This window comes from Hirundo rustica, chromosome 2, assembly GCF_015227805.2.
Source record: "Hirundo rustica isolate bHirRus1 chromosome 2, bHirRus1.pri.v3, whole genome shotgun sequence".
Taxonomy (NCBI): domain Eukaryota; kingdom Metazoa; phylum Chordata; class Aves; order Passeriformes; family Hirundinidae; genus Hirundo; species Hirundo rustica.
In genome coordinates this window covers 40,661,998-40,688,719 of record NC_053451.1, presented here as the reverse complement: position 1 = coordinate 40,688,719, position 26,722 = coordinate 40,661,998, and the positions used below count along the sequence as shown (strand labels likewise).

General features: G+C 36.6%; 1 protein-coding gene and 1 long non-coding RNA gene across 6 annotated transcripts in view; one reads left to right on the top strand and one right to left on the bottom strand.

Moving 5' to 3' along the window:
• LOC120749063 (uncharacterized) overlaps window positions 1–26,722 on the top strand; it is a 76,033-nt gene that overhangs the window by 40,773 nt on the left and 8,538 nt on the right. For both annotated transcript variants that reach the window (XR_005699513.1, XR_009207563.1), the window contains one exon: window positions 21,404–21,511. This is a non-coding gene — a long non-coding RNA (uncharacterized LOC120749063). The remainder of the gene's footprint in view (window positions 1–21,403; window positions 21,512–26,722) is intronic.
• The window catches only part of CNTN5 (contactin 5), a 611,680-nt gene continuing 600,389 nt past the window's right edge, over window positions 15,432–26,722 (bottom strand). For all 4 annotated transcript variants that reach the window (XM_040056169.1, XM_040056168.1, XM_040056171.2 and 1 more), the window contains 4 exons: window positions 22,104–22,290; window positions 21,538–21,650; window positions 19,992–20,160; window positions 15,432–18,356 (listed from right to left, as the gene is read on the bottom strand). In XM_040056169.1, coding sequence (XP_039912103.1) covers window positions 18,253–18,356; window positions 19,992–20,160; window positions 21,538–21,650; window positions 22,104–22,290 — 573 coding nt within the window. In that variant the 3' untranslated portion in view covers window positions 15,432–18,252. The remainder of the gene's footprint in view (window positions 18,357–19,991; window positions 20,161–21,537; window positions 21,651–22,103; window positions 22,291–26,722) is intronic.

Below are 26,722 nucleotides of genomic sequence, written 5' to 3'. Positions count from 1 at the left end.
TGTAACTGACAGCTGGCTTGGCCATTGGGCTGGGAGGTGAAAATTCCAGAAACCAGTCCACAGCCAGACCCACAAATGTATAAAAAGTAAGAAATAAACAGGCAGAGGCTCTCCGCCTTGTTCTCTGCCTTGGCTCAACCTTGAGCTCTCGGAGGAACAACTCTGCCCTGCGAAATCTCTTGTCTCTCGTGTGATTGCTTTGCGTATCCCAGTCACAAGTGATATTTATAGAAAAGTCTGAGAACTCTTTGAGGTGAGTCTCATAACTTTTCTCATAACAGATGAGAAAATTTGGTAAATAAACGAAACTTAAGCAGTTTAATCTCATTTGATCTAATGCCATTTACCCCTCACCTCTGAGCTTGTGTAAGCACATACATACATAAATACATACACATTATGCTCATTTATTTAGATCTGATGTTACTTTTTTGCAGACTTATCTCTCACAGAGAGGTATTCTAGTGCTGGTGACACTTTGTAAAATTGAAGGCTGTTCCCTTAGAAACTGCCAGCTGAATAACATTAAACTGCAATGGGAATAAATAGAGTAACTAATATTTGCTGAACCTCTGAGGTTTGTTAAATATTCCTATACATAAACCTAGCAAGTGGGCTTCTGTGGATAAAAAGTGGGTTTTAAAATTATATGTTATTATTTTGATGTGCATTGTAATTTTTTTGCTTGGATTGAGGTGTCTTGCCACTTTGTAGTTGAGTATACTGCGAGAAATTCTGAAAGTAAATTTAATTTTTTCTCTTGCTTATTTATGATTTATGTTTGATTTTTAAACAGATCATTATACCTAAAGTTGTTCACTTCAGAGGTAACTACTGATATTACACAGATACACTAGCTTTATTCTCTTTCCTCACTTTCTATTGATTTGCATGAAAATGGTATTTACATTACCTGCAGGCCAGGTCTAAAAGGAAATACTTCCATCTTGGAATCATGGCAATTGGGACAGTGAACTCTGATTTGGTTTCCAAGTGCTTTGGACATATGGTGAATCTTTCTATACTGTTCACTCTCAGGCTTTGTAAAATAAAGCCTTTGCTTTGATTGCTCTTTAATACTTGTGAACAAAGATAAGTGAATAGGAAATGGGTCAGTTTAGAGGAGACTGACTCCCTCTGACTCCCAAACTTCTGGTCAGCTGGGTGTTGCTTGGCTTTCTGTCTCTCAGGAGGGCAAGACAAAATCCATCTGTTACACCCTATTTAAAGTGGCCAAGGCAATGGGGAGCACATTTATTCCTCTGTTACAAAATCCTGGTAAATTCTGGCTGGAGGGAAAAAAGGATCAAAAATTCATTATTCAATGCAGTAACTGCCACTAATTAATTTTTAATATTAAATAACTTCTAAAGCATTTTGCAAGAAGCTGCAAAATGCTTTTAAAAAACCCTTATAGATGGAAATTCTTGGGGAATCTTTCTTGGATAGCTGAAAGACTGTCGAAAGGGCAGTACTACTATTCTAAAAAACTCAGGCCAGTAGTTTTTATACATCAATATGTCACATTCTCTTGGAATAGAATATTAAGAAAAATATGGCATGCTGATACCTTAGAGCGATTGAAGGTGGTATATGTGATAAAAGTTAGTATATACCAAGCTGCCCTGAATTTATTCTAGTGGAAACAGGTAAGAAATGTGAAATCAGAACAGAGATGATGAAGCTACTTTTTCTCTAGTTCTTGTGGAAATGCGGTCCTTTTCTCAAGAAATTCTCGGAGCATATCTATTATGAGTAACGAGCTCTGCTTTTATGGTAGAAAGGTTTGATTTGTTTTTTTTCATTCTGAAAAATAGAGCTGTTCACCACTATTTTTCCTCTGAAGCGTTGGATTACTATTTTAAGACAAATATGTATTTATGCACACAATGGACCTGGGTGATCAATCATCTTGAAGATAAAGACCAAAAGCATTGAAGTGAGCCTTAGATTCTGGGAAAACCTTATACAGAAGTGTAAGAACAGTTCAGTTCCTCAAAGAGTTGAGGATTTCTTGCCTGTGTATATTGCTTTGTGGCTGTCCAGGTGGAACAACACAAAGCTGGAAACCAGGATGAGACAGAGACTCCCAGCCAGCTTAGAAAGGAAATTGCTGCATGAGAGGCTACCTCCTGGCAAAGACAGCTAATATTTTGATATGCCCTTAAGTGATATTAAGTTGAGAGTTTCACAACAATAAGTACCAGCATGATGGTGCTGGTGGGTCTGAGTTACATGACATGAATGTAAGCAAAACTGTTTCATAGAAACAGATACAAGACAGCCAATTTATTTCACTGTGAAAAATCTTTTTCTTAATTAGGCTGAAAAATTCAGTCCCAGTTAGAATAATTTTAAGTTATCAAAAGAAGAAGCAGGAAACATGTTGAAACATGTTTGAATGCCAAAATTTACGAACATAGTAATAGATTCTTTAGTAAAGAGACTGCTGAATATCAACTGTACTAACCCTATCCGTAACAATCATCTGCACTACTGATCATTAACTTCACAATGAGTAACAGTGCTGATTTATTTAATGAACCTGCAGGTAATTGTTGTTTCCTTTGCTAATTACATTAGGGAAATGAGACCTGTTAGCACTGAAATGGCTTGAAATACTTAAGCAAATCTTTCTGAAGGGTAAATGCCTGGCAATTTTTCTCCTACTTTCTGTTCTGTGATAAAGTTTTTGTTATTCTCTTGTTTTAATTAGTGAGAATTTTCTTTTTCATCCTTTAAATAGTGCATCTTAGACATAATGTATGTTTTAGTATTTTGGGAAACGCCTTCACATAATTAGCAAATAGTGCTTCTAAAAACTGGAACACTTCTACTGTTTATGAGGTAAAATTTCATTGGAAAACATTTAAAGTCAGTCTTAAATGCTGAAATAGTTGAAGCTGTTATTTTCAAAAGCTCTACCTAGTGCAGTACAGCTCTGCTGTTCTAGCAGGTCTGCTGGGCTTGTGTTTCACCCCAGAGCTCTGCACATGGCAATAGGGGTTGCAGCTCTCCTTGGTTTACACAGATTGTGGGTTGTCATAACAGATGGGAATGCCCTGGCCGCTCAGCCTTAATTTTCTGTGAGGAAAGGAATTTTCTGCATAGAAACTTTAATGTCTGGCTGTACCTGAGAACCTAATGGTAGGCTTCCAAACAAGCTGCTTCTGTCTAGTGGAGAGTGCATGAGACAGCCATAGATCTGGCGTTTATTCTTGCAGTTAGAAATGCACACCTTACTGCTAAACTGATTTTGTTTAGCTTCACTTTCCAAATGCTGAGTATTTCTGTGTTCTTGCCTGTTTTATCCAATATTACAAATTGGATTTCCTCTAAGGTCCCCTTGTACCTTACTTACTACAGCACTAATGAGAACACTGCTAATTTGTACCTCATTGTTCTTAAGACATAACTTACTATTGAGGATGTGCTTTTCTGTTCTAGGGGTTATACCAAAATTTGATTGGGTCAGAGAGGGGTGACCTGATTGCTGGGGAGCAGGAATGACTGTAAGCTGAAATGTTTAGATTATCTAGGGTCTCAGTTTCAGTTCCTGCTACTGCAAATACTTGATTTAATAGATTGTTGACTATTCGCCTAACATTAGGGCTTAATTCTTCCTATCTGAGCTATCAGAATTGAAAGTCATGCACCAGTAGCTTAATTCCCTTGTAAAAATATCTCACAGATAACACACTTTATGCAGAGGGTCTTTTCAAGCAAATTCCAGCCTATTCTGGCTAGATGATCAGAAGGGAAGATGTCCATGCAAAAATAGATCTCCTCATGAATTGAATTTGTTAACAAAGATGAGGAAATTAACAAGTAAAAAGAAGAAACAGAAGAATCAGAGTGTGTGCTTGGAGGGAGGGAAAATCAATAAAATAATTTTCTAGAAGGTGTCCATCCATATCAAGGCAAAAGGGAGTATCCAACTTTCTGAGGAAGAATTTCATCATAAAGTATATATTCTCTAACAGCATGGTACCACAGCTCCAAATCAGAAAGGAGAGTAGAAGCCATGTACTTGAAGCAGAGTTTAATTACATAGGAAAGAATTTACCACATAATGAGAGCCACAACTCTGAAAAGGGTCACTGACCACAAAGGTATAAAGAATCTGCTGCTGGAATTATAACTGAAACAGAACAAGCTTCTTTTCCACTTTAGTGATGGTGCTGATGTGGAAGAATGGAACAATCTTGATGTTCTCTCAAAATTTATAAAGATTTTAAGTTGAATGAAAATTTCACCTGTTAGTCTCTAGTCTTATTTTTTGTCCCCTGTTCTCTTTCCACAACTGAGCAAACAATTATTTTAATTGAGTTGTTGGCTTTCAGAACTCCTACTGCAAACCCAAGCCGATGCTCAGTCACTATTCCCACCTTGCCTTGGTCTAAAAATGCTACATTTTGCTAACAGTTTTCTTGATGACTGTAATACATCTATAAGTTTTAAAGACCCATGTTTTTTGAAAAAAAAACTTTGTGGACTAGATTTTTTTTTTTTAAATTTGTAAAGTAATTTCAGCAAAAATTACATTTAAAAACTGAATAAGCATAAAGCCATGGAATAAAAATGGAAGAAATTTCTGTACATCTAAATTAAAGAGCATGAGAGTGGAAGGAGTGATTTCAAGACATCTGAGATCTAATGAGTGTGAATATTCTGATGTGAATATTGACAAGTCAGCAATACCTGTGGAAATGAATAAATGTACATTAGATTTGCAATTGAAAATTCTTTATCTGCATTACAAATATTTCCTTTTTTGCAAAAATGATACATAGAAAAATATGTCTATTTTTAAGTAGACCAGTATTAATTCAGTCAATACTGTCTCTGAGATTCCTTGGAATAGATTGTGATTCCAATGTCTTAGAGTCTTAGAAGGTAAAATGCTGTCTTTTATACAGATTATGCTATAGTACTGTTTGGCTAGTTCACATTTAGGTTGGGTTTTTATCCCCATTTTCATGACAGAGCTCTTGAGCAGCATTTATACATCCTGCTGTGACAACTTGGAAGTAATTCCTTCCCTGTTCCTCTACTCTTATGTCTATTCTTGTGGAGAATATTACTTTAACACTTCATCTCCTTATAAGTGTCCTAGGGTAACTTTATGATGCCTGTATCCCCAATCGTCTGTTCTGTTTGTGCTGTATATTGAGTCCTGTGCCTTTAAGACTGGTTCTAAGAGCAAGGAGAAGCGCGGAGTTTGTTTTGAGAAAACTACCTGACTCCTCCACATTCTTCTGCGGACGGCGTGTTCGGCGGAGGCTTGGAGAGACTGCAGGACAGAGATCTTTTTCTTTGCTTTTAGTTAGTTTCAGCTAGCTAGGGCAGAGAATTTCCCTGGACTGTTTTTTTTCCTTTTTCTTGGAACTGTTTAAACCTGCTCTGGACTGAAAACCCAGGGGAGCACTGGGGGCTGCACCTGCGGCCCACCGGGGCCTGGACCTCGGCATTTTCCAGCAGCGCCGGAGGGACTGGGACTGGAGACGCTGAGAGAGAGCCGAGCTACACCCACGGCAAGGACTTTCTCAATTTGCCATCTCACTCCAGAATGAGAGGTTTTATTGTTTCATATTATTCATTCTTTATACTTGTATGCACTTCATTTGTTTAGTAAAATAGTTTTTTCCACTTTTCTCCAAAGAGGGTTTTGGTTTTTTACCGGACCGGTTGGAGGGAGGGGCCACGTGGGTTTGCTTCCTTAGAGGGATCCTATACAGGGGTTTTCTCCCAAATTTGTCCCAAACCGGGACAGCTTATCTGACTTGGCCAACATTGAGATGGTCAGATGGTCTTTTCACTCAAGGAGAAGAATTGAGTTCTTCTTCCTATGATACCCATTCTGACATAGAGAGCTATCCCAATGAAGGACCTTCCAGTATGAATTTCTTGTAATGTTTCACAAATTTGCAGTCTGATGTGAAAATTGTAGACTAATAGAATTTCTGTACTCTGCACCTTCTCCATGTGCCACTGGAATTTAGAGCAGAGGTGGAAAGGTACAAAGAAAGCAGAAAATAAATCCCTGTGTGGTGAATTTTCAGGCTTCTGCCTTAAGGAGGGTAATTTTTGCTCATCATCACAGATAATGCCCTTCACTCTCTTAAAACTCCCAGCAATTAAAAAAAAAAAAAAAAAAAAAAAAAAAAAAAAAAAAAAAAAGGCAAGCAGTAGAGCTCAATTAGCAAAAAAGGATTTTTTTTAAAAATGGAAATGAACTTTGCCATGTTATGTAAAACCAGAAAATGTCCCCTTGAACTGATTTTATATGCTAGAAACCTGTTTGTTATTACCTATTCATCAGAAGCCTTTTCATCCAATTAAAGAGTATATATTTAGATCTTTATAAGGTCCATGTGAAAGATGCTCAAAGTATGAGAGATAATTTAAAATTTTCTTCTGTGTGAAAAATCATCACTGCCTAAGATAGGTTCATTATTACTCCAAATTGAGCCTTGCTTGAAAACTGTACAAAGCTCACTGAAAAAAAAAAAAAGCTTCATTTCCTTTGAAGTAGAACTATTTTTCAAGTTAATAACACAATGCAGTGATACACAAATCACAGCTTATTTTACGTATCTTTTTGACTATTTCACTTTTCTGCTATGATTCTGTCTCCCTATACCTGCAGTACACATAATAGGTATTCTTATAAATGATGCTGAGAATATTGCCTTATAAATTTTGTCACATTCAGCAAAATCATTAATAATTTATGAGGATTGTACCATTAAAAACATACTTTCATGAATTGAAAAGGTTATGAAAATGAAATGTCACATGCTAGGCTTTAGCTCCTGCCTTAAACATTCTAGTCATTGGCACAGTGGTCTAGAATGGTAGTATAAAAGAGAACAGTCTTCCTTTTTGATGGCTTTCATTCAGGTGCCAGAGTTTCACATTTCAGGCAGTGTGTTATGTACGGAAAACCTCTTGGAAAAGGTCACCATCTATCCTAGTCACTTCTTGCTTAATTAGGCACTGTAATATCACACATTAAGCAATGCTATTTTAAATGAATTCTAGGAGAGATAAGAAACCATCAAGACAGTGTCAACTGATATTTATTTAGGCACATGAGATGTGCACAAGTCTGCATGTGTGCTTGACAGTGAATGTGAATTGTTGATGAAACCACTCTATAACCATAAAATAAGTTTTAGACTCCTGCTTTGCTCCTGGAGTATATGGGGGAAACCTTGGGCTGAAATACAGACACTAGAAAACTGCTTTTAGCTACAGCATGCCTATCTTAAATGGCAAATGCAATAGCAAATATGCCCAGTCTGAACTTGAGTGCCAGAGAAAAACACCAGTGTGAAGATATGAGACATGCAGGTATTACTAGTGTGTTTCACAGCAAAGAAATTATTTCAGTTTACATTTCAATCAATGAGTGTCATAAAAGCTACAGGTTCAAACAAACTAAGAACAAAACAAGTCGCAAGCATTTAGTCTCCTTTCTGCAACCTTGTTTTGGAAATGAAACACGCCAAATTACTCAGAAAACTGCACAGATAATTTTAGAAAGTCTGAAGAGAGGTGGTCTTTTTTCAGTGGAAAATACAGTGCTTTGCACTTTGGAAGGTTTATTTATTCTTTTGTTTTAAATCAGCTCTTTATAATATACTAGTATTTCAGTTGTAAGGGATGCTTTTGTACATGTACAGAGAGGTGTTGTTTTTTTTTTTAAATTCAGTGTCTGCTTTTCACTGTTTTGGACACTTTCATAAATATTGGTTAAATGAAGAATAGTATAACACCTTTCTCTTTTGCATGGATGCATGATGTAAACAAGAATATGTCGTACATGGCCTATTCTGAGATATTCTGAGTGGAGAGTCAGGGAAGCTGCTGTTCCAACAACACATCTCGAGCTGTTTACCAGGGTTGTGATGAAAGAAAAAACTTCCAAGGTATTAGAAATTATGAAAATGGAACCCTTCAAAACAAGTTCAGTATTCACAAGGCTTTGAAGCCCACCTCCACAGTGTACTTTAGGGTGGCGTGGGCGTTTTCCTTCCCAAAAGATCATGCCAGGCTTTGCAGGAGCAATACAGCAAATGGAAGCACTGGTTCTCAGCAGTTGCTCAGGTTGGTGCTGGTATTGAGGGACAGAAGGGAGGTCAGGGTTTTGTCTTCAGTTAGTTCAGAATAACTGGTGGGTGAAGTCTTCATCCTTCAGGCATGAAAGAGGCCATGAACAGAGGGAACCTTTTATTGACCTTTCCTTCCTATGACTGACAATTTAGGGTGAGATGCACAGGCAAGAAGGGCAAGAGAGCTTGCACACAGGATTCTGCAGTTGTCTGGTGGGTCTTCCATGAATATTTAATAAGGGAAGGCTATCCAAGAGGCATTACAAATTTGCCAGAAAGATGTTTAAGTTAATTTTTTTTTTTTTTTTTTTTTTTCCCTTCCACCTAGTATAATGCAATTTCTAAGATTTAAAATTATGTACTTTGGAGTAGTGGAGATTTTAAAGTATCTTTTATTATACTTCCCTGATTCACTTCTCACTCTTATTCACACCAGATGTATGATCAGTGAGATACCAGTTCCGTATCTGTATTCCTTGAATTGACAATTTGCATGTGTGTTTAGGTGCTGCTATGGAGATAACCAAGATTTAGAAAACTCTGAGTGCAATATTTTTTTTTATGTTGTGTGTTTCCTGGGAATGATAGCTCAGTTCCTGTCCTTAGGAGCTCAAGGAACAGCTCAAACCTTTTTCTTTTATCCCTCTTGCATCTATGGTAGCATGAGAAGTTATTTCCCACCCTCCTGGATTTCACTGTGTCCCTCTTGAAGGTATGCCTCCTTTAAATTTACAGAGTAATTTGAAGAAATGACTTGCTTGTAGTAATCAGTTACTTCAAGCTCTTAATATTAACTTGCAGAATTTAAATATAATTTATTTGCAACTCAACTCTTTTTGGCTTAAGTGAATCCATCCATTTGCGAGATGGAAGAAACACTCAATGCAGCTCCATTGACCCAGTCTGATATGATGACTCAGGACCCTGCAATCCAGGAGGAGATTTCGCCCAAAATTAAGCCAAATCTGTGACAGGTGTGGCAACCTCTGCAAAGCTTCCCAAATTTATCTTGTATCTAAAGGGGATTTTGAACAATCTAATATGTTAAAAATATGGATCAATATACTAAAGCACATCCTAATTGCAATAAAAGATAAATAGCTAAAGAAAGTAGCTGAATTGCCCATTTTTCAAATATAGTTGTACTGTTATCTATTAGCAGCATTTCAAATCACCTCAAGTGTATTCAAAATGTTGTTTGTTTGTTTGTTTGTGTGTTTGTTTGTTTGTTTGTTTTTAATCAAGGGGATCATCTGATGTATTCAATTTCTGGATGGTTCTACAGCCCAGATAGTTGAAGTATACAGAGGGTCTAAAAACAGAGCCTTAAAGTTAACAGGCTGCTTAAGCGTGAGTCAGCACAACTTTCCCTAAGTCAGTTCAGCTCAGCAATAATGCTTGGAGCGTCTGGGACCACTTAGAATGGTTGGAGTTTTTTTCAGTGGAATGAACCAAACATATGTTCTATGTGAAAACACCCACAGCAATTTGAAAAATATGATTCATTTTCTTATAAACAGAAATGTAAAGGTTTAAAATGAAAATGTCAGTCACCAGATCTAGAAAGATGTCTTCCTATTTAAATCAGCTGCACGTCCAATGCAAAGTACATCCAGGCTTGTATCAATCCTTAAAATGTGCTAGTGAGAGCTGAATGCCAAATAGCTTTCCACAAGGCCTGTTATGCTAATCACTACGGCAATCAGTTATTTATCATTCTTGCAGACATGTATTTTCCATTTATGCTAACAGGGTGGTTGATTGGATTTTGTTCATTAAATGGGCAGAGTCAAAACTGGTCTTATAAACTGCTGTTCAAGTTAATTAGTGAGTATGTGTGCACTCAGAAGGAGAAAACTAAGTTTTAAAATTATAACCTACATCAATCAGGCCTCTTTACTATATTATATCAAAATCATTCCACTTAGTGTATTTGGTATATAACAGGGAATAAAAACGCTGCATTTTCATTTCCTCCAGTCTCTGATGGTCTGCCAGTAAATGTGATGTCGTTAGTCATAAAAGAGTAGGAACAGATATTGGTTTTTCCTCTGCTGTCTTACCTAAAACTCTCCCAAGCTCTGGGTATAGCTTAAAAAATGGTGCAAGGAAGGGAGATCCTAAAGTTTGTTTTTTTACAGTCTTGAGTTGATTAGCTATTAGCAGGTAACACAGATGGTCTGCAAGAGCTACCATGAGAATATAACCTAAACAGCAATAATTAGAACAATAACAATAAAGTCTTAAAGCCAATCACTGGTGGAAATGCTAGACTGATCCTGGAGACCCAGTTTCAACTCCTACATTTTATGTCCACGTGGGAGGGTGGTTTCATCAGCCTGGATACATTCATAAGCTTCCATGCATGCTTGTCAGTGTCTCTTTGTGAAGCAGAGGAAGAAACATTTCCTCTTCTGTCTGCTGTAAATTATTTAAAGATCCAGCTGAGGTTTTCACAGATCTCGAAAGTCTTTTCTTTCTAACTAACCAGTTGTATCACAACTGGTAGTAGCTTTAATTATTCTGGTCTTGGGAATATGGAACAGCATCTGAAACAGCATCTTTTAAGAGCTGGAATTTTCTTTGTGAATAGTTCACAATTCACTGGACAGATAATGCAGGATCTTTGAATTTAAAGCACATTTTCCAAACAGGAAGCAGAGGAAGTCTGGGAGTCAGTCTTTCACAGGTCTTTTTAGTATTTGGGGGTATGATAGTTTATTATTCACTGCCCTGCTGCCTCCAAACCGAGGTGCCCCAGTCCTTTTTGCCTTTCCTTAGTTGTCAGATCTTCTAGATGATATCCTTGGTCACATGAGTTGTCTTTGTCTTTGTTATTTCTATTATGATCCTTTCTGAGCTGCCAAGACCTCAAGTGCATGCACTACCAGGACTGTGATAAAATCACAGATAATTTTTTCTTTTAAAATATTTTTTTCAATAATGGAATTCAACTTATACATTCTAGAAGCTACCGTACGGTGAGCCATGAGTTTCTGAGTCCCTTTGAGGTTATTTCAGGTTGCCTTTCCTGAATTTCACTTGTCAGTTCCACACTCAGCATTAGGTTCACACAGTTTAGGTTTTCTTCACATTTATGGGCATTGAAAGGTACCTGCTGCCTTTTCCTCCCTCAATCAGTTTTGAGCAGTTCACAAGTGCTTCAACATTATCTACCATTTAATTATCTGAAAGGGCTTTCTATCATCATAATGCTGAGATATAGATTTTCAAAGGAGATACAAGATGGCCAGACATCTCTCACCTTGCCACTGAGCTCTGTAAAAATAGCAGTGTCAGCCACAAAATGGACAGAAATCTTGTTTGTCCTTTTTCCTGGCTGCCATTCCTCCTCTACAGCATTCTACCAGGAACCTTGTGAAAAGTTGTTATGGCACTACAGATCTTTCCGTACTGACACTCAACAAATGAAGTTGGGCTTGCGGTGTGATAAGCCTCCACTCCCTCCCCCACCATTAATCTGGATGGAACATAGTTTTATTTTGGGTTGGTTTACTTTGTTTACTGGCCTATAAAAATAGACCTACTGGATTTCTGTGTGTTTTTAGCATCTTTTTTAGATGCTTACAGTATCTTAGCAGAAAGTACTCTTTGATGAGAGGTAACAAAGGGTTCAGCAACCATATAAGAATAGAAATGCCTCTCTGTAGTTTATGAAGGTAAATATTTTCTTAGTGGAGGGAAGAACTGTGGAGGTAGCTATGCCTTGAGCAAAGAGTATGTTTGCCAATATGCTGTCACACCAAAGTTTAAGGTGCTGGAGATCTCTTGTGCCAGGGGAGGCACTTTCAATATCGTAGATCTCATTACATCAGAAACTTCCAAGAGACGTTTGAGTGTAATAAAAAATGGCCGAAAAGGAAGAACTACCATTCTGGAAAACAAACTTGCAGAGATCTAGCAACATCCAAGTGTAAAAATCTGACAAAATTTTTGCTAGTGCAAGCCTGTTTCTCATGATGCAATACTACATTCCGTCTGCAACCTGCCAAAGTTATCTTCTGCATTTAATAGACAGAGCTTTGTTAAGAGCATTAAAGACTGATATTTCCTGTTGTATGTACCCTGGGCACCCAAGAGGGTTTTTTATATGAAAAATTTGTAGTGATGAAATTCCCTTCACTTCCCATTCAAAAGCTGTGGGATTTGCTTCTATTCCCATAGGAAAGTCAGAAAGTGCTACGCAATGCAGTGGAAATCTAGCTTATCTTTGGATAATCTAGTGAAGCCGTTCTCAGAAGGGTAAAAATGCTTCCTCTCTTGTTAGGAAGGTAAAAGGCTTACCATTTCAGATGGCTTGTTGGAAGGCAAACACTGCTAGGTCAAGAGGCAGGGTTAATTTCATGTAGTCCTAGTGGGAGACAGTGCCCATGGACTCCCTCCTCCTTTTTTTCTCCTCCCCCCCATCCCTCTCCATAGACACACATACACTTTCTCTTTTTGTTTTGGGACAGGGCAGGGGAAGGAAGGAAGGAGGGGCTGCCCTGACAGAGGACAGAGTGAAGTACTGCTCTTTCATGTCTGTAACTGGAGCAAAAGGGACATTCAGTGCACCATGGATAATTTGACTTTTACCAATATAACTTGAAATATAAGTAGTATATCCAGAAAAAAATCAACAAATTGCTTTTGAGTCTTGTCCAATACTAATACCAAGCTTCAGCCTTACCTCTACTGATCATCTGGCAGCCCATGCACTACAATCTGGTCATCAGACCAGGACAGATGTTGAGTTATTTTGCCTAAAGCACACGTGAAACTTGTTAATTGGAACAAACATGCGTATAAAACATCATAATCTAGAATGAATCTCTCCAAAATGATAGTTTTTGTTGTATATATTACTCAAGAATAAGGGAATGACTTAATACAAAAGTAATCAATTGACCTGAGGCTTCTTTTCTGAGTCATTCAGTCACTCCACATGAAAAATTTTTAAAGAAATACCGGAACTATCCTGTTTTACTGCCCTATCTTAAAAAGTTGATTTTGTAGAAGATAAGAAATGGTGTCACTATGAAATGGAAATGCTTGTTCAGCCAGGGAGCAGAGCAATGCAGTTTAAAGTAAAATTGCACTTGCTGAATCTTTGATCCAGATATGCCTCAGTTGCTTTCAGTATATTTTTATTCAGTTGTTTTATGTTATGGAAAGGAAATTGCTATTTTTTCCCATCTTATTTTCTGTACAAAATGCAAAAAATGCTGAATAACTTTATTTGTGACTAACACATATGTGTGCCTGCCTTCACTATTCATCTTGCTAACTGTATTTTCCAGGAGCACTCTCATGTTTTTATTCTATAGGGGGTTTTTTGGTTTTGTTTTCTTTTTTTTTTTTTTTTTTTTAATTAATGAGTTTGAGCATTAAAAAAAACCCTGAACACCAAGCCATACTAAAATGGAGGTATTTTCCTCTAGCTTGACATATGTATTTCATCATAATAAAAGATGAACCATCCCACAGTTCTTTATCAGTTTCTTCTGATGACAGAGATCTCTTATACATTCTGGGGTGCTTAGTTAATAATCTGACAGTAGAAAAAGAGCACAGGAAGCACGAATAGCTGCACATCTAAATGTTTTTGCCAGTTGCTGAAACAGCTGACCTGTAAGAACCTTACAATTGACTTCATAGCTGTAAGAAGTAATGTGAACATTGAAATTGTACAATTATCCATAGATTTATCTTTTAGGCTTGTGAGGCTTTAATTTATATACACTATCATTATTTTGTTTAAAGCATTAAAAATATGAATCATAATAAGGACAAAACCAGATCTCTACTGGAATTGAGAGTAAAATCGTAGAAGAAACTCAGGACCTGTATTTTTGGAAATAGCCTGTCTGTCAGCATGCTTAGTGAGGGTGTTTGTAATAGCCTAAAGCCAACTAACCTGTTGTAATGAAATGCTGTTCATTTTCTCTTATCCTTGACATTGTTTTGCTCAAAAGCATAGGAAGTAATTAAGAAGTAAAATGTCTTTCATCTTCAGAGGAACTGGGAGACAGGGCAAGAGTGGGCTGCAGTTTGGTAGAAGTTCTAGAAGAAGTAGGTAGGATATGGATTTTCAATATGCATAGTTCTCCATGTCAGCAAAATCAGGCCATTACAGTTTTCTGTGACATTCATAACTAATTTAATGGAAATCCTGATATAATATGCTATTGAAGCCATACCCATTTTGGAATCGAAGTCTCAGTTCAAATGACTGTGGCAATATATTTTTATTTTCAGTATGGGCTTTTTGACTCTGTAGTGTATTGCAAAGTTATTTACTATAAAATTAGTTAGTTAGCATTTCATAAAGGACTGATCGGAGATTATTAAGAGCTCAAATAAAACTAACAAAAAGAAAAATATTTGTTATAATTGGGTTATCCATTGTTCCGTATTTTTTTTCTCAAAAGGGTATATGTATTTTTGAAAGTTATTCTATTGTGGTTAGTCACACAAAGTATTTAAAGTATAAGACAAAGCAACTGAACTTTTCAACTGAACATGATATGACCACGCTGTGCTTTTGAGCCTCCTCAGACATGGGGTACGAGAGACACTATGGGACACTTGGCAGAACGTCACAGAGAGGTCCTAGAAACTGTCGAATAATTCAGTGCATAGAGAATTGACCTTGGTGACCTCCTTATAAAGCTCTTCTTTTCATGGAAATCATAGAATGGTTTGAGTTGGAAGGGATGTTAGAGATCACCCAGTTCCAACCCCCTGCCATCAGCAAGGACACTTTCCACCATCCCAGGTTACTCAAAGCCCCCTCCAATCTGGCCTTGAACACTTCCAGGGGTAGGAAATCCACAGCTTCTGTGGGAAACCTGTGCCAGAGTCTCACCATCTTCCCAGGAAAAAATTAGATTTCCCTAAAATAATCTAATATTCCCTAAATAACCTAATATAAATCTCTCTTCAGTTCATGATTTTTTTTTTTTTAACCTTTATCTCTGATGCTAAAATGCAGATTTACATTGAAATTTTAATACATTTTCATTTTGAGAATCCAGGCCCTCTTTTATCTTTCAGTTATTTAGCTGTTAAAACAAATAAACAAACAAACAAAAAAACAAACAAAAAATTCCTAGGGAAACTAAAATTTAGGTGAAATTAAAACTATGCCAAAAATTATTTATTTTAATGGTTGCATTTCCCACATTCACTATTGCAGAATCATCACTTTCTTCTTGAAAATTATGTAATTTAAATGTTCTTGCTGCTGAAAACCAAATAACTGTGTCACCTTGAACTCTATGAATATAACTGAGGAGATGACAGGAGATAAGATAAAAGTCAATAAAAAGAGAATAATTTATTAAAAAGATCTAATGTTACAAGAACAGTACACAGAAACTAGTATATTACTGTGTCTTCCACACTGTATATACCATTATATATAGCATATATACAGATTGTATACAATATATCTAACATTTTGATATGGGCCATGACAGAAACTTTCTTTTGGTCTGTGTAACAAGGTTTCTTTCTAATAATTTTTTTTCTGAACAGATCCTGTGACATTATACAAAAATACAGTCTCCTCAGTGACGCCAGACTGCACTATTACAATCTTTTACATGAAAAAGGAAAAAGCTTTCCCTTGCAACTAAAAATGTCATGATAAGGAAACATCTTCTACAAAGTAACAAATAGGTAATACATAGGTACTTAAACATTTAAAACATGTTTATTAATATATTTAAGATGCAAAATACATACTCTGTTCATGTTGAATATAAAACATACCTCCTTTTGTCCCTGCAATACAACTACATAACCTGATGGTATGTTCAGTATTTCTATTTGTATCTTCATACTAGAGAGGGAGAAGTGTCTAGATGGAGCTCTGTCTCCTTATCAGACTTTTATTCCTCCTATAAAGCATATCAATTTATTGTTATTGGAAAGTTTAACAAAATGCCACCAGCAGTGAATGTCGCCTTTTTGAATACTATGAGATAAACTGCATTGGCAATCAACTGTATAAAAAAATAGAGGAAATTATGCATAACTAATTCATAAAATAGCCATTTGACTTTTTGGTTCACCACTTTAGTCTTATTTATTTTAACATTTTGGCAGATGATGCATTGCTGATGCAGGCTCTCTGCACAGTAGCAATGCTGCTGTTTTACAAGGGACAGCAGGTAGTTATTATCTACTATCTATTATCATATTATCTATGAGTTTGTTCTGTCAGCAAGTTACATTACACTTTCCTGTCTTTGATCTCAAAGGCTTTTGCAGAAGCAGAGATATAGAAGGCCTCTTTCTGTATATCTACAGTCAATTCTTAGCTAGCTATCCTGCCTTTGTTTTGTGAACAGCAGGGTGACAAGTAATTTTAAACACCAGTTTTTAGAAAATAATTTAAAATATCAGTGGGTAAAAAAGATTTGTGTTGAACCTTCTGTGAAAGTTCTACTGATAAAATATTCAAAAGCAAAAATATTTAGACATCATCAGCTTTTAACCTTCTTATTTCTATTGTGCTTTCTTGGCTACTGTTTTGAAGCAGCTGAGGAAAAGCACAGTTGCAGTGTATTATCTAAATACCAGAAATTGTTTTGCTAGTGAACTGGAAAAATAGCATTTTGAATTGCGAGTCCATCAGCTAAGATAGGTTTTCATCAAAACTTTTAGAGGGATAGACAACTAGAAGAACCATGCTATCAGGACTTTCATGTTAACCATCTTTGACTTGATTCTTCCCAGGCACTGCAATGCTTTTCCTAGGCACGAACCGCAGATGTTGTAGCAAAATGCCACCCTGCATAACACCGTGCACACCATGATTGTACAAACATGCACACCTTCTTCCCTGGGAGTAATTTTTCCTCAGGTTCCAGTACATGGGAAAGCCTTTCAATGTAGAAAAATTGTCCAAATTGTCTATTGAGTAAAAAATTGTCTGGTACAGCAAAAAAATGGGGATGAAAACTGATAGTACATGGTATCTACAAGAATAACCCCCAGTGAGCTATAGAAATGGGGCCAATTAGATAAATAATTGGAATGATGCTCTGTAGCACTTTTCCAAGTATTCTTTTCTCAGAAACAAAATCCTCCAAAATATATCATACTGCAGCCTGTATAGATGTGGACAATGCCAAACTGAAAAATGTTAGTATTCTCTCCATAGTATGCTTTCATATATACTTCAACTTGCTATACAAATCATAGAATGTTACCAAAAATTGGACTCAGAGGGAAAAAAATTCCAGCTGAGAAGTGGTTGTGAAAAGCAGGTTTATCTCCTTGCATTGCTTAGTAGCTCAACATATATAATGTTTAAATGCCCAGTGGAATTTTAATTGTTGTATGCAGTAGCAATTGATTTCTTATTTTCTATTGAAAATTTCATTGGACATGAATTATTGTGGTATTTGATAAAAACCAACTGGTTTCCTCCTAAGCTGTGTTTAATAATTTTCCATTTACCTGGTAATAAAATAAATGGATTTTCTGCTCCATTTTTTGCTATGTTCTGGTGTAAGTTGTCTAGTTTTTCATTGATAATTCTTTTTGCAAATTGAATACATATTATATATTTTCAGAACAAGTTCTTCTTTATTTTTGTGGTGGTATTTGTATATAAACTGTGTTTTCTTCCTTGTCAGTAGGAAAAAAAAAACATTTCTCAGGGTAATACAAGCAAAATATTCAAAAGCAAAGCTGTATCAAACTTTGTTCTATATCTAAAAATGGATTTTTTTTCTCCAAGCCATACAGGTGTACTGTACTAGACACCACCCTTTAGACACCTGATTATACATGACTGGGTTCACCAAATTTGAACATGTTAAAAAAGGAAAATACATTTGACAGAAATTACCTTTGCTTACAAAATTTATTACATACAATCTGCATATTTTTGGGCCAAGTAGGGTCTTCTCCTCAGAGGACTTTTACAAATAAAGAAGAGAGAAAAACCTGATGAATTATTGACTGTGTCTCCAACACTCCTCTAAGTGCACCACAGGCATTTCAATGGGTCTTTAAGCATTAGCTTGGGTTTTCGGTTTCTTCACAGACATAAAACTCCATCCCTTGGTGTCATCAAGTTAAAGCAAACAAATAACAACAACAACAAAGTCTGCAGCCTTCACCATGAGGTCGAAGGTACCATCAGTGCCAAAAGCAGTGTTACAGAGGATGAGGAAGTAGACAACACATGTAAGGTAGACTGAGCACTTGTTACTTTCCCTCCTGAAATGAAAAGCAAAGTAATTTAGAAAAAAATCATGCGAATGGCTCTCAGTAAATTTTGATATTACCTTTTGCCCAAATTTATATTGTATTGCCCTCAGCAGAAGACTAATTTTAAGGCAATGGATTACCATGTGAGAACTGCAGTCACAAAATGGGCTCCCTATGCAGACGAGATTTTATGATGATACCTACAGCAACTCGTATTCTGGATCCTCATATTCAGTCTGCAAATTAATAGGAAATTCCAAAAGGATATCTATTTTTTTGTCTTAATCTTCGAAAAAGCATTGGGCTGCGGAAAGTTGCCCTGAGTCACAAATCTTTGTCCAAGAACAAGGAATGAAAGCTAGACCTTGATCCCTGTTTTTCCAGAGGAAAAAGTGGTCTTTGGTCCATTAGTCCCGTGTTGATTTTTGATCACAGCAGTATCTTAAAGGGCCATGCTAAGGGGAACTGTGCTCTGGGGTGATAGTGGCAATAAGATGGGAAGGGAATCAGTTTCTTTGGACAACAATTGCCCTAAGTGAAACTAATGTGATATGCATAGTCTAATTAGATGGAGGATTTTTGTGGCCTAGAATTATGGTTTGAAAGATATACGAAAGAAATATTCCATGAAAAAGGAATTGGTGTCTTCTGCATTCTGATGATAGCATTGCAGTTTGTGACCAGACTAGAGCTGAAATTGTAGTTCTAGATTGAAGTTTCAGGTTCATACCTTTTGGTAAGTGCTTCTTAATGACCAAAAAGCAATATTTAATAAAATTTTAAAGTGTTATCAGAAGATTATCATTAAAATGCCTTGTTGTGTTTAGGCAAAGATTATGTTGCTTCTTTGTTGTTCTTGCCACTAATCCTCCCATTCCTTGCTTACCTTTGTAATACCGATACTTTAAATTCTTTCAAAATATCACAGTAACTGAAGAGAGAGCAGCTGGGCATCATAATTTACCTAATGATAACACTTTAATATTGCTATTAATATTAAATCATTAAATAAAGTAATGATTATGCAAGGGAGTCACTGAAATGTGCAGAGATATTCAGCTTGTTCTCAAACAGGCACATACAGAGGGGTCAGCTACATGCCATTAAATACGTCCCACTTTAGCTGTGTTACATAGTACACCTCTGGCTGGTGGTACAGAATGATGTGTGTATCCCCTAAGTCCCATATCCCATCTATCAGCTCTGTTTGGGATGCCTTAGGACACTGTAGATGTCCTTAGGTACTCTTTTCTTAATACTAAAATTCAGAAGATTAGCCGAATTTCTGTCAAGGTCCACTGCTGGTCTCTATGGATTGCATCCCATCTGACTATATGGCTATTTGAAACACTAGTGCACATACAAACACCTATAGCTCAGCTAGATTTTTAGATGTTATCCTCAAAAAGGAGAGGTTTCCTATAAATCATCTTTGTTCACCAGCCTCACATGGTTGCCTCAGATGATCTTAAACATCCCATGTGTCACTAGACACCTCTGTTTCAGCATAGAACTAAAGACTCTGACCAATTATTTTATTTCATAGCTGAAGAATTGTAAGAACATTGTTTTTCTGGCAGAGAACAACAGAGTTAATGAGCATTACTATAAGCACCACACTTTCAAATATAAGTGTAACCTTACCTGAAAAAGATGGAACTCTGATCTGGGGACTTGCAGTCCCATCCCCTCCTTCACTGACTGCACAGACCTCAATGATGTAGACACCAACATCAGGAAGAAGTACCACTGCAGAAGTTTTCTGTGTTTCTATAACTTGGCTATTGCTCTGGCCCTCTTGCCGAAATAATACCTGTGGTGGATAAAGTAGACAGTGGTCATTTAAGCTCTGAGCCAGACATTTTTTGTAGATAACACAGTCACTTCAATGTTAACTGTTTCATGCTTTCATTAGGGATTTCTTGACACTGCATTTGAACAGACAGCTGCTTTTACTCTTCCCTTCCTTCAGTGGCTTCAAAACAGTAATAACAAAATATTATAGAGATTCATGAATGTGAAAGGAGACATATTATGACCTAGAGCAAAGACAGCGTACCTGCCCTCTCCAGCATTAGGTGTTGCACAACTTTATCTCAAAAATTTCAAAATGTATTTTGAGTTCCATTTGGTTCAAATTCTTATCCCGAAGTTCATGTTGATACTCACATTTTGGGCTCAAGAACCCAACTTCAAATGTAAGGAAAAGAGCCTGCATAATGTATTTATTGTGTTTACCTTAGCTGGCTAAATCAACTGACAGCAGCTCAGACCTGCCCCTTCATTTCCTGCGAAACTCAATACAAATTTATGGCAGGTGAGGGGAAAGAAAGTCAGCATGTATCTGTCTTTTCGGTATTTCTGCATAAGAGATTCTGTTCCCAAAGAAAATTGAAAAGGTCAGAGAGGTGTGAAAAACCAAAGAAGTCAACTCAACTATTTCAGAATAGCAACTATTCTGATAAAGGTTAGAACAGTTTCTGGTTTATTTTAACAATTTTATACTTTCTCAGTGATATTTCCTGATGTATCAGAGGAGACATAAGACTGTAGTTTTTAGAAATGATTCGGTATGGGCTTCAAAAAAATTCAAACCCCACGCTTCTCTAAAAAGGCTGAAATCGTTCTACTTTAATTTAAAGTATTGCAGTGAATTCTGTTTTTTATGACTTGTTATTTAAGTGTTAATCTGGATTTTAATCTTTAAAACTTCAAAACGTTAAATTCCAGATGTTACCATCACTACTGTTGAACATCAATAACATGATCACAAAACAAACTGAAGTACTTGTGTTTCTGCCTCAAAAAATATTAATTTTAATGTAAATTGAAAATATCTCACTATTCTGCATTTCTCTAAATCCTACTGCAAACACAATTGAAGAGTTATTAAGAATTTCATTGCAGTCTGATATTAATAGCCACTGCTGACTCAGAGATGATGGACTGAACCCCTTAGATAGAGAGGAGTCAGAGAATTTGGTGTTTGAAAACCCCAACATAAAAATATGTTGGGACATTTCTCTCATTTTAATTTTATTTATTGCTTCTCACAGTGAAAGCTGGTTTGAGACAGTCTGTATAGACTGCTTCACTTGCACAGAGGAACAAGGAAGGGAAAAAAGCCAACAAAGAAGAGGATCAATTGCTTGGAAGAGAGAAAGGTGAGCAAGGAAGGGGAAGCACTAACCTTGTATCCCATTACATCAGATTCATTAGCTAGAGGTCTGACTGGCTCCCACCCAAGAGATACATGTGAGCCATCCTGTATCCACATAATATTGCCTGGTGCTTGGCTGGGAGCTGAGAACAAAAAACATGTACACATATATATTATTATAGCTAGTTTCTTTAAAAACAAAAGTATTTTAATCTTCGATTGTATTTAAAATTGGTAGTGTTGCCAGGCTTCCAACTCTAGATGGAACATTTATGATTTTTTTTTTTTTTATCAGTAGTGTAATTTTGTCGATTATAATATAGTGTATTTATTCTGCCCACCCCGTAATTTTCACAAACCTTATGAACTTGAACTCTTTTCTCTCCCTTTTGTACAAAATGCCTTTTTTCCTAGGAAATTACCCTTTGTTATGAGTGCAAAGTCATGTGAATTCCTGTCTAAGCATCAAAGCAAAGCCATGAATCAAATCTATACATGATTCCTGGTTATTATACACTCTAAATAAATAAAAACCCAAGGGGACAAGGGTTGCTCCATGATTTCTTCCTTTTAGCAAAGGTGCTGAGATTACTTACGGGATTTCTTGGTTGCTGCATGCACAGCAGTGCTAGGTGGTCCATACCCTGCAGCATTGTATGCCCTCACTGTTAGGTGATATAATGTGTTTCCTTCTAATCCTGTCAGGAGGATGGATGACTCATTTCCCTCTGTTTTAACCTTTTCTGCTGCTTCTTCCTGCTGCATGTCCTTCCAGTAACCAACCTGCCAAGAAACAACCAAATGAAGGATTAAATAGGCACCTGGCAAGCTCATGCTTCCAGATACTTGTGCTTATTATCCTGTGGAGAGTATTTTTGCCATTTATGCCTTTTTCTGATCATTAGACCCCTTTAGGCATTTGGGATTTGCAGCTTGACCTCAAGCCATGCGGTTCTCTCTTCTCCAAAATGGCAAGGCTTGGAAATACTGTGGTGTGACCTGAAGCACATGGAATAGGTGTGTACTGGCACAAGAAGAGGTTACTGTAAGACAGAAGAGCAGAGGGTAAACTTTGGCAGGGAGAGCTCATCATTGAAGGACACCATTCAAGGAGAACTCATCCTCTGCTAAGTCACCAGAATATCTATGTTCACCCTGGAAAACTCTGACAGCATCAGTTAAGAAGTGTTGTGAGCAATATTCTCTTCCTGGTCTGGTGCAACTCAGATCCAGGAGATTTCTTATCAGTCCAATGAATAGACAATGACAGAACAATGCAGAAATATCTCGATCATCTGCAAAATCTTAACAGAAGAAAAAGAAGGAAATGGATTCAGTTTTAGTTCCTGGATATAAATAAGTTTCTGGTAAATGAAGTTTTGATAGTTTGTTTATACTCTTCATTTTCAGACATAAAATGAACCCCTAGATGATCTTTAGTGGTTCTTAATTCTTATTCTCTGGCATCTTTAAATTTATCATAATTTCAAAGAGCTTCTCATAAAGCTGAGCTGAGATTTTGGCTCTGTCCTCAGGGGCCAAGCATTTTCAGGGCATAACTGGAGAAAATGTTATCTAGGTGAGCTACACAAATAAGGTAATTCTCATGGGGCCCTGTTTGCCTAACAGGAGATGTCACCAACATGCCATTCAAAGACCTATACTCAGCTTACTGTTATTCATGCTGAGAGACCTACTTGCATTTCTTCCACATTTTGACCTTTTGTGTGAAGCTGGCTATTTCTTAATAAGTTATTTACATTGTATCAGGATAACTTTTCCTCTGAGAAAAAAGGTCACAGACAAAAGAGAACTCTTGAGAATGTCTCCCAGGAAGTGGTGAACCAAAAAAACCCCAAGGGATTCACAGGAAAATGGGACCAATGAGCACAAGGCTGACCTTTTATAATTGCACTAGGACTGTGACAAGAAAAAAAAAAGAAAGAAAAAAAAAAGATCTGAAACAATCTGGTTGCAAAAATATACATCTGAAGTCCTATCTTCACTTGAGATAAGTGCCTCTGTTAACTTTGATTGAGGGTATATTAGTTTGTGCCAGCTTGCAGTCCACTCTGTAAAATTCAAGTATTTGTCTTTTGTGTGTGCCTGTATTATCTCATGTTAAAATGTTGTTGCTTTAATTTTTAGATGAATTACAGCTCAGTTCACAAAAGTAGCTGCAGTCACCATTTGTTCTGAAATAAGTGTGATTCACTGAGGTATTTTGCTGGATGAATACTTGACCAGAGCTACTGATATCTGAAATAACACCTATTCAGAGTCAGTTTTCGTTTCTTGAAAAGAAAAAGGAATAGAAAACCATTTTTTCACATCCTAGATTTGAATCTCCAGTGCTTGTTATCTCAAGGGCAGTTAGATTCGTTTCATTTAACTTGTGATGCATCTTTGCAAATTTGATGATACAATGGTGAGAACTGTAGAATACTGAGCACTGCACGAACAGGCAGGGAGAGGGAACATGTGTCCTGGAGACCCTATTGTCACCGAGACACACAAAGCAATCACACGCAGACAAGAGATTTTCGCAGAGGTTCCTCTGATCCAGCTCCCAGCTGAAAGAGCCGAGAGAAGAAGAGAGCCCCTTTGTTTATTTTTTACTTTTTATACATTTCTGGGTCTAGCAGAAGATTGGCTTTTTGGGGTTTCCACCCCTCAGCCTCAGTGGCCAGACCAATTGTCAGTTACAATTGTTTTCAGGCTAGAAATATGCAAACAAAGGACAGAGAATGAAAAACAAAGGATTTGTTTATGTTACATCTGTGGGAAAGGTAGAAAACTGCTCCTAATATTGTACAATAACTAAAAAGATCTGACTACATTTAAGAAAATCAAAGGCTCAGAAAAGCCAGGGTAACACCCTATCAGCCAGACAGTGCAGTCTGCTGAGGGACCAACGAGAAAAAGGTCAGAAAGGAAAAGTGAGTTGACTAAGTTCACACAGGTGAACAATAGCAGGGGTGGAAATACAACTGAAGTTTTTTTCTCAGAAAGCCAGGAGCAAAATGACAAGTAGCTGTGTTTATTCACAGGACAGACCATGTTTCATGTTAATGAAATGTTAATGAATTAACTTAGATATCTTTTTTTTTTTTTTCTTTTTTTTTTTTTTTTTTTTTTTGTGTGTGTGTGTGTGTGTGTGTGTGTGTGTGTGTGTGTGTGTGTGTGTGGTAACACATGAATCCATTTTTGTTGGTGACCAAAGGAAATTAGAAGTGTTTATAAAACAAAGAAATTCCAATGATTTTTGACTGAGGTAGGTTGTGTGGGGATTTACATTGATTTGAACTGAAATGAAGATACTTTTGATGTTTAAAAGTGAAGGACATATATCTTAAAATAGAGGGTATGTTTATTTACACTTCTCTGCATTTGTTGGTTCTTTTTTAACTCTTATTTTCTGTAACCTTAATTTAAACTCCTCAGAAGGGATCTATAACACAGAACAGGTTTTCATTAATGAGAACATTAAATATTGACAATAGCATGAAGCATAAATCACAAAAAAGTAGCCCATATTCGAAAACTGAAAGAAAAAAAGGGGAAGAAAACATTTTGTCTGTTTTATGCATTCTTGTTTGTGAGGTTTTACATTTTTTATGGACTTTCTTATGTTCTTAGTCAAAGAATAATAAACTTTGATACCTGATTTCCAGAGACCCATCCCTTTGAGTTGGAAAGGAGCGAACTGCTTTTGCTCTGATCATGGGTTAAGCAATAGTTTAAAGCAAATCATGGGGGAAGAAAAAAAAAGTATAAAATTCTTCTACCTCTGATAGTTGCAGACCACTTCCTTGAAGTTTTAAGTTACAAAGCATCATAAGTGATATTGCTCTTCTCCCAAAGCTGGTTTCTAGGTAATAGAGTCTTTGTCATAACTTAATCTGATCTAATTGCAGGTCATCTTCACTAAATGCAGAAAAGGCAGATTTATTGGCTGGATATTCTTTCTCTTGATCACAGAACATTAAAGATACAAATAAAGCCTATCAAGTAAGGGCCTAAATTAAGTAGAATTTCTGTCTTGCTTTTCTACACTGTAGTTAAAATATCCATATGCTCTTTCTAAATTACCTTAAGGTGTACTTCACTAGATAAAAAGAAAAAATAAACCCAGTACCATGTAGATATAATTATCTGTTCCATTATAAAAATAGATAAAGTGCAGCTAAGAAACAGCAAAATATTGAATAATTCTCTTTGAAAAGCCATATTATGGCTTTATTAAATAAATAATCTAATAAACCAGGTTATTATGTCAAGTAGTCCTCTCTGAAAATGGCACGCAAGATTATTATTATTTTTTTTTATTTATTATTATTATTTTTGGGTTATTTGTTTGCTTCAGGTTGGTATTATGATTGTATTAGCCTACCTCTTAGAGGAATTCCAGCGAAAAAGACCTGAGCTTTTTCATTTAGACTTAAGTATTAACCTTTCTGAAAAGGGAAAAAAACCCAAAATATCTCTTCTTCCGGTCAGTAATCCTTTCTGATTTCCTTCCTTATCAGTAGTGAATGACAAAGAAAATATTGCCTTGGGCTCAAATAGATTTTATAACCTTCAGCTTATAGATTCCAAACAATAAGTATGAACAACACACTATATTTTTACACAATTCTGACAAAATTTTTGAGCTACTTCTAGTTTATCGGACTGTAGCTGGCACATATTTAGTAAGGTTGGGTGGACAGCTGACAAACCTGTACTGAAGGCAGGAATAATATGTGCTTTGGAAGATGCAAATGAGGGCAGCAAACCTTGCATAAAACTCATGTGACATAGCAGTTAACACTGCCTTTCAAGGATGACAGCATGAAATTGGACAAGTTCCTTTGCCTTTCATTACTGCCTTAGGACAAAGGGCAAGCAGGGCCAGAGTGAAAGTGGGTCACTGTGAGCTTGTCCAAATTTAGTAAATATTCTGTCACTTTTGTTGATTAAAGCCCAAACATTCAATTGTTAAGGAAATAGCTGTCCCTTTTATAATGCTTTTGCCAAAAGGCCAGAGATGTGAAGACTGTGTTAGAGGATGTCACTGCTATGATGACTGCAGCCAGAATACGAATTGAGACATGCAAACACAGTGGCTAATCAGATTGTTTTGCATTCAGATTGAACTGGAGGCAACTCTTTACCTGTGGCCCCATATAATTCTACATTAATTCTATAGTTCTCTCTCTATATATAATAATTC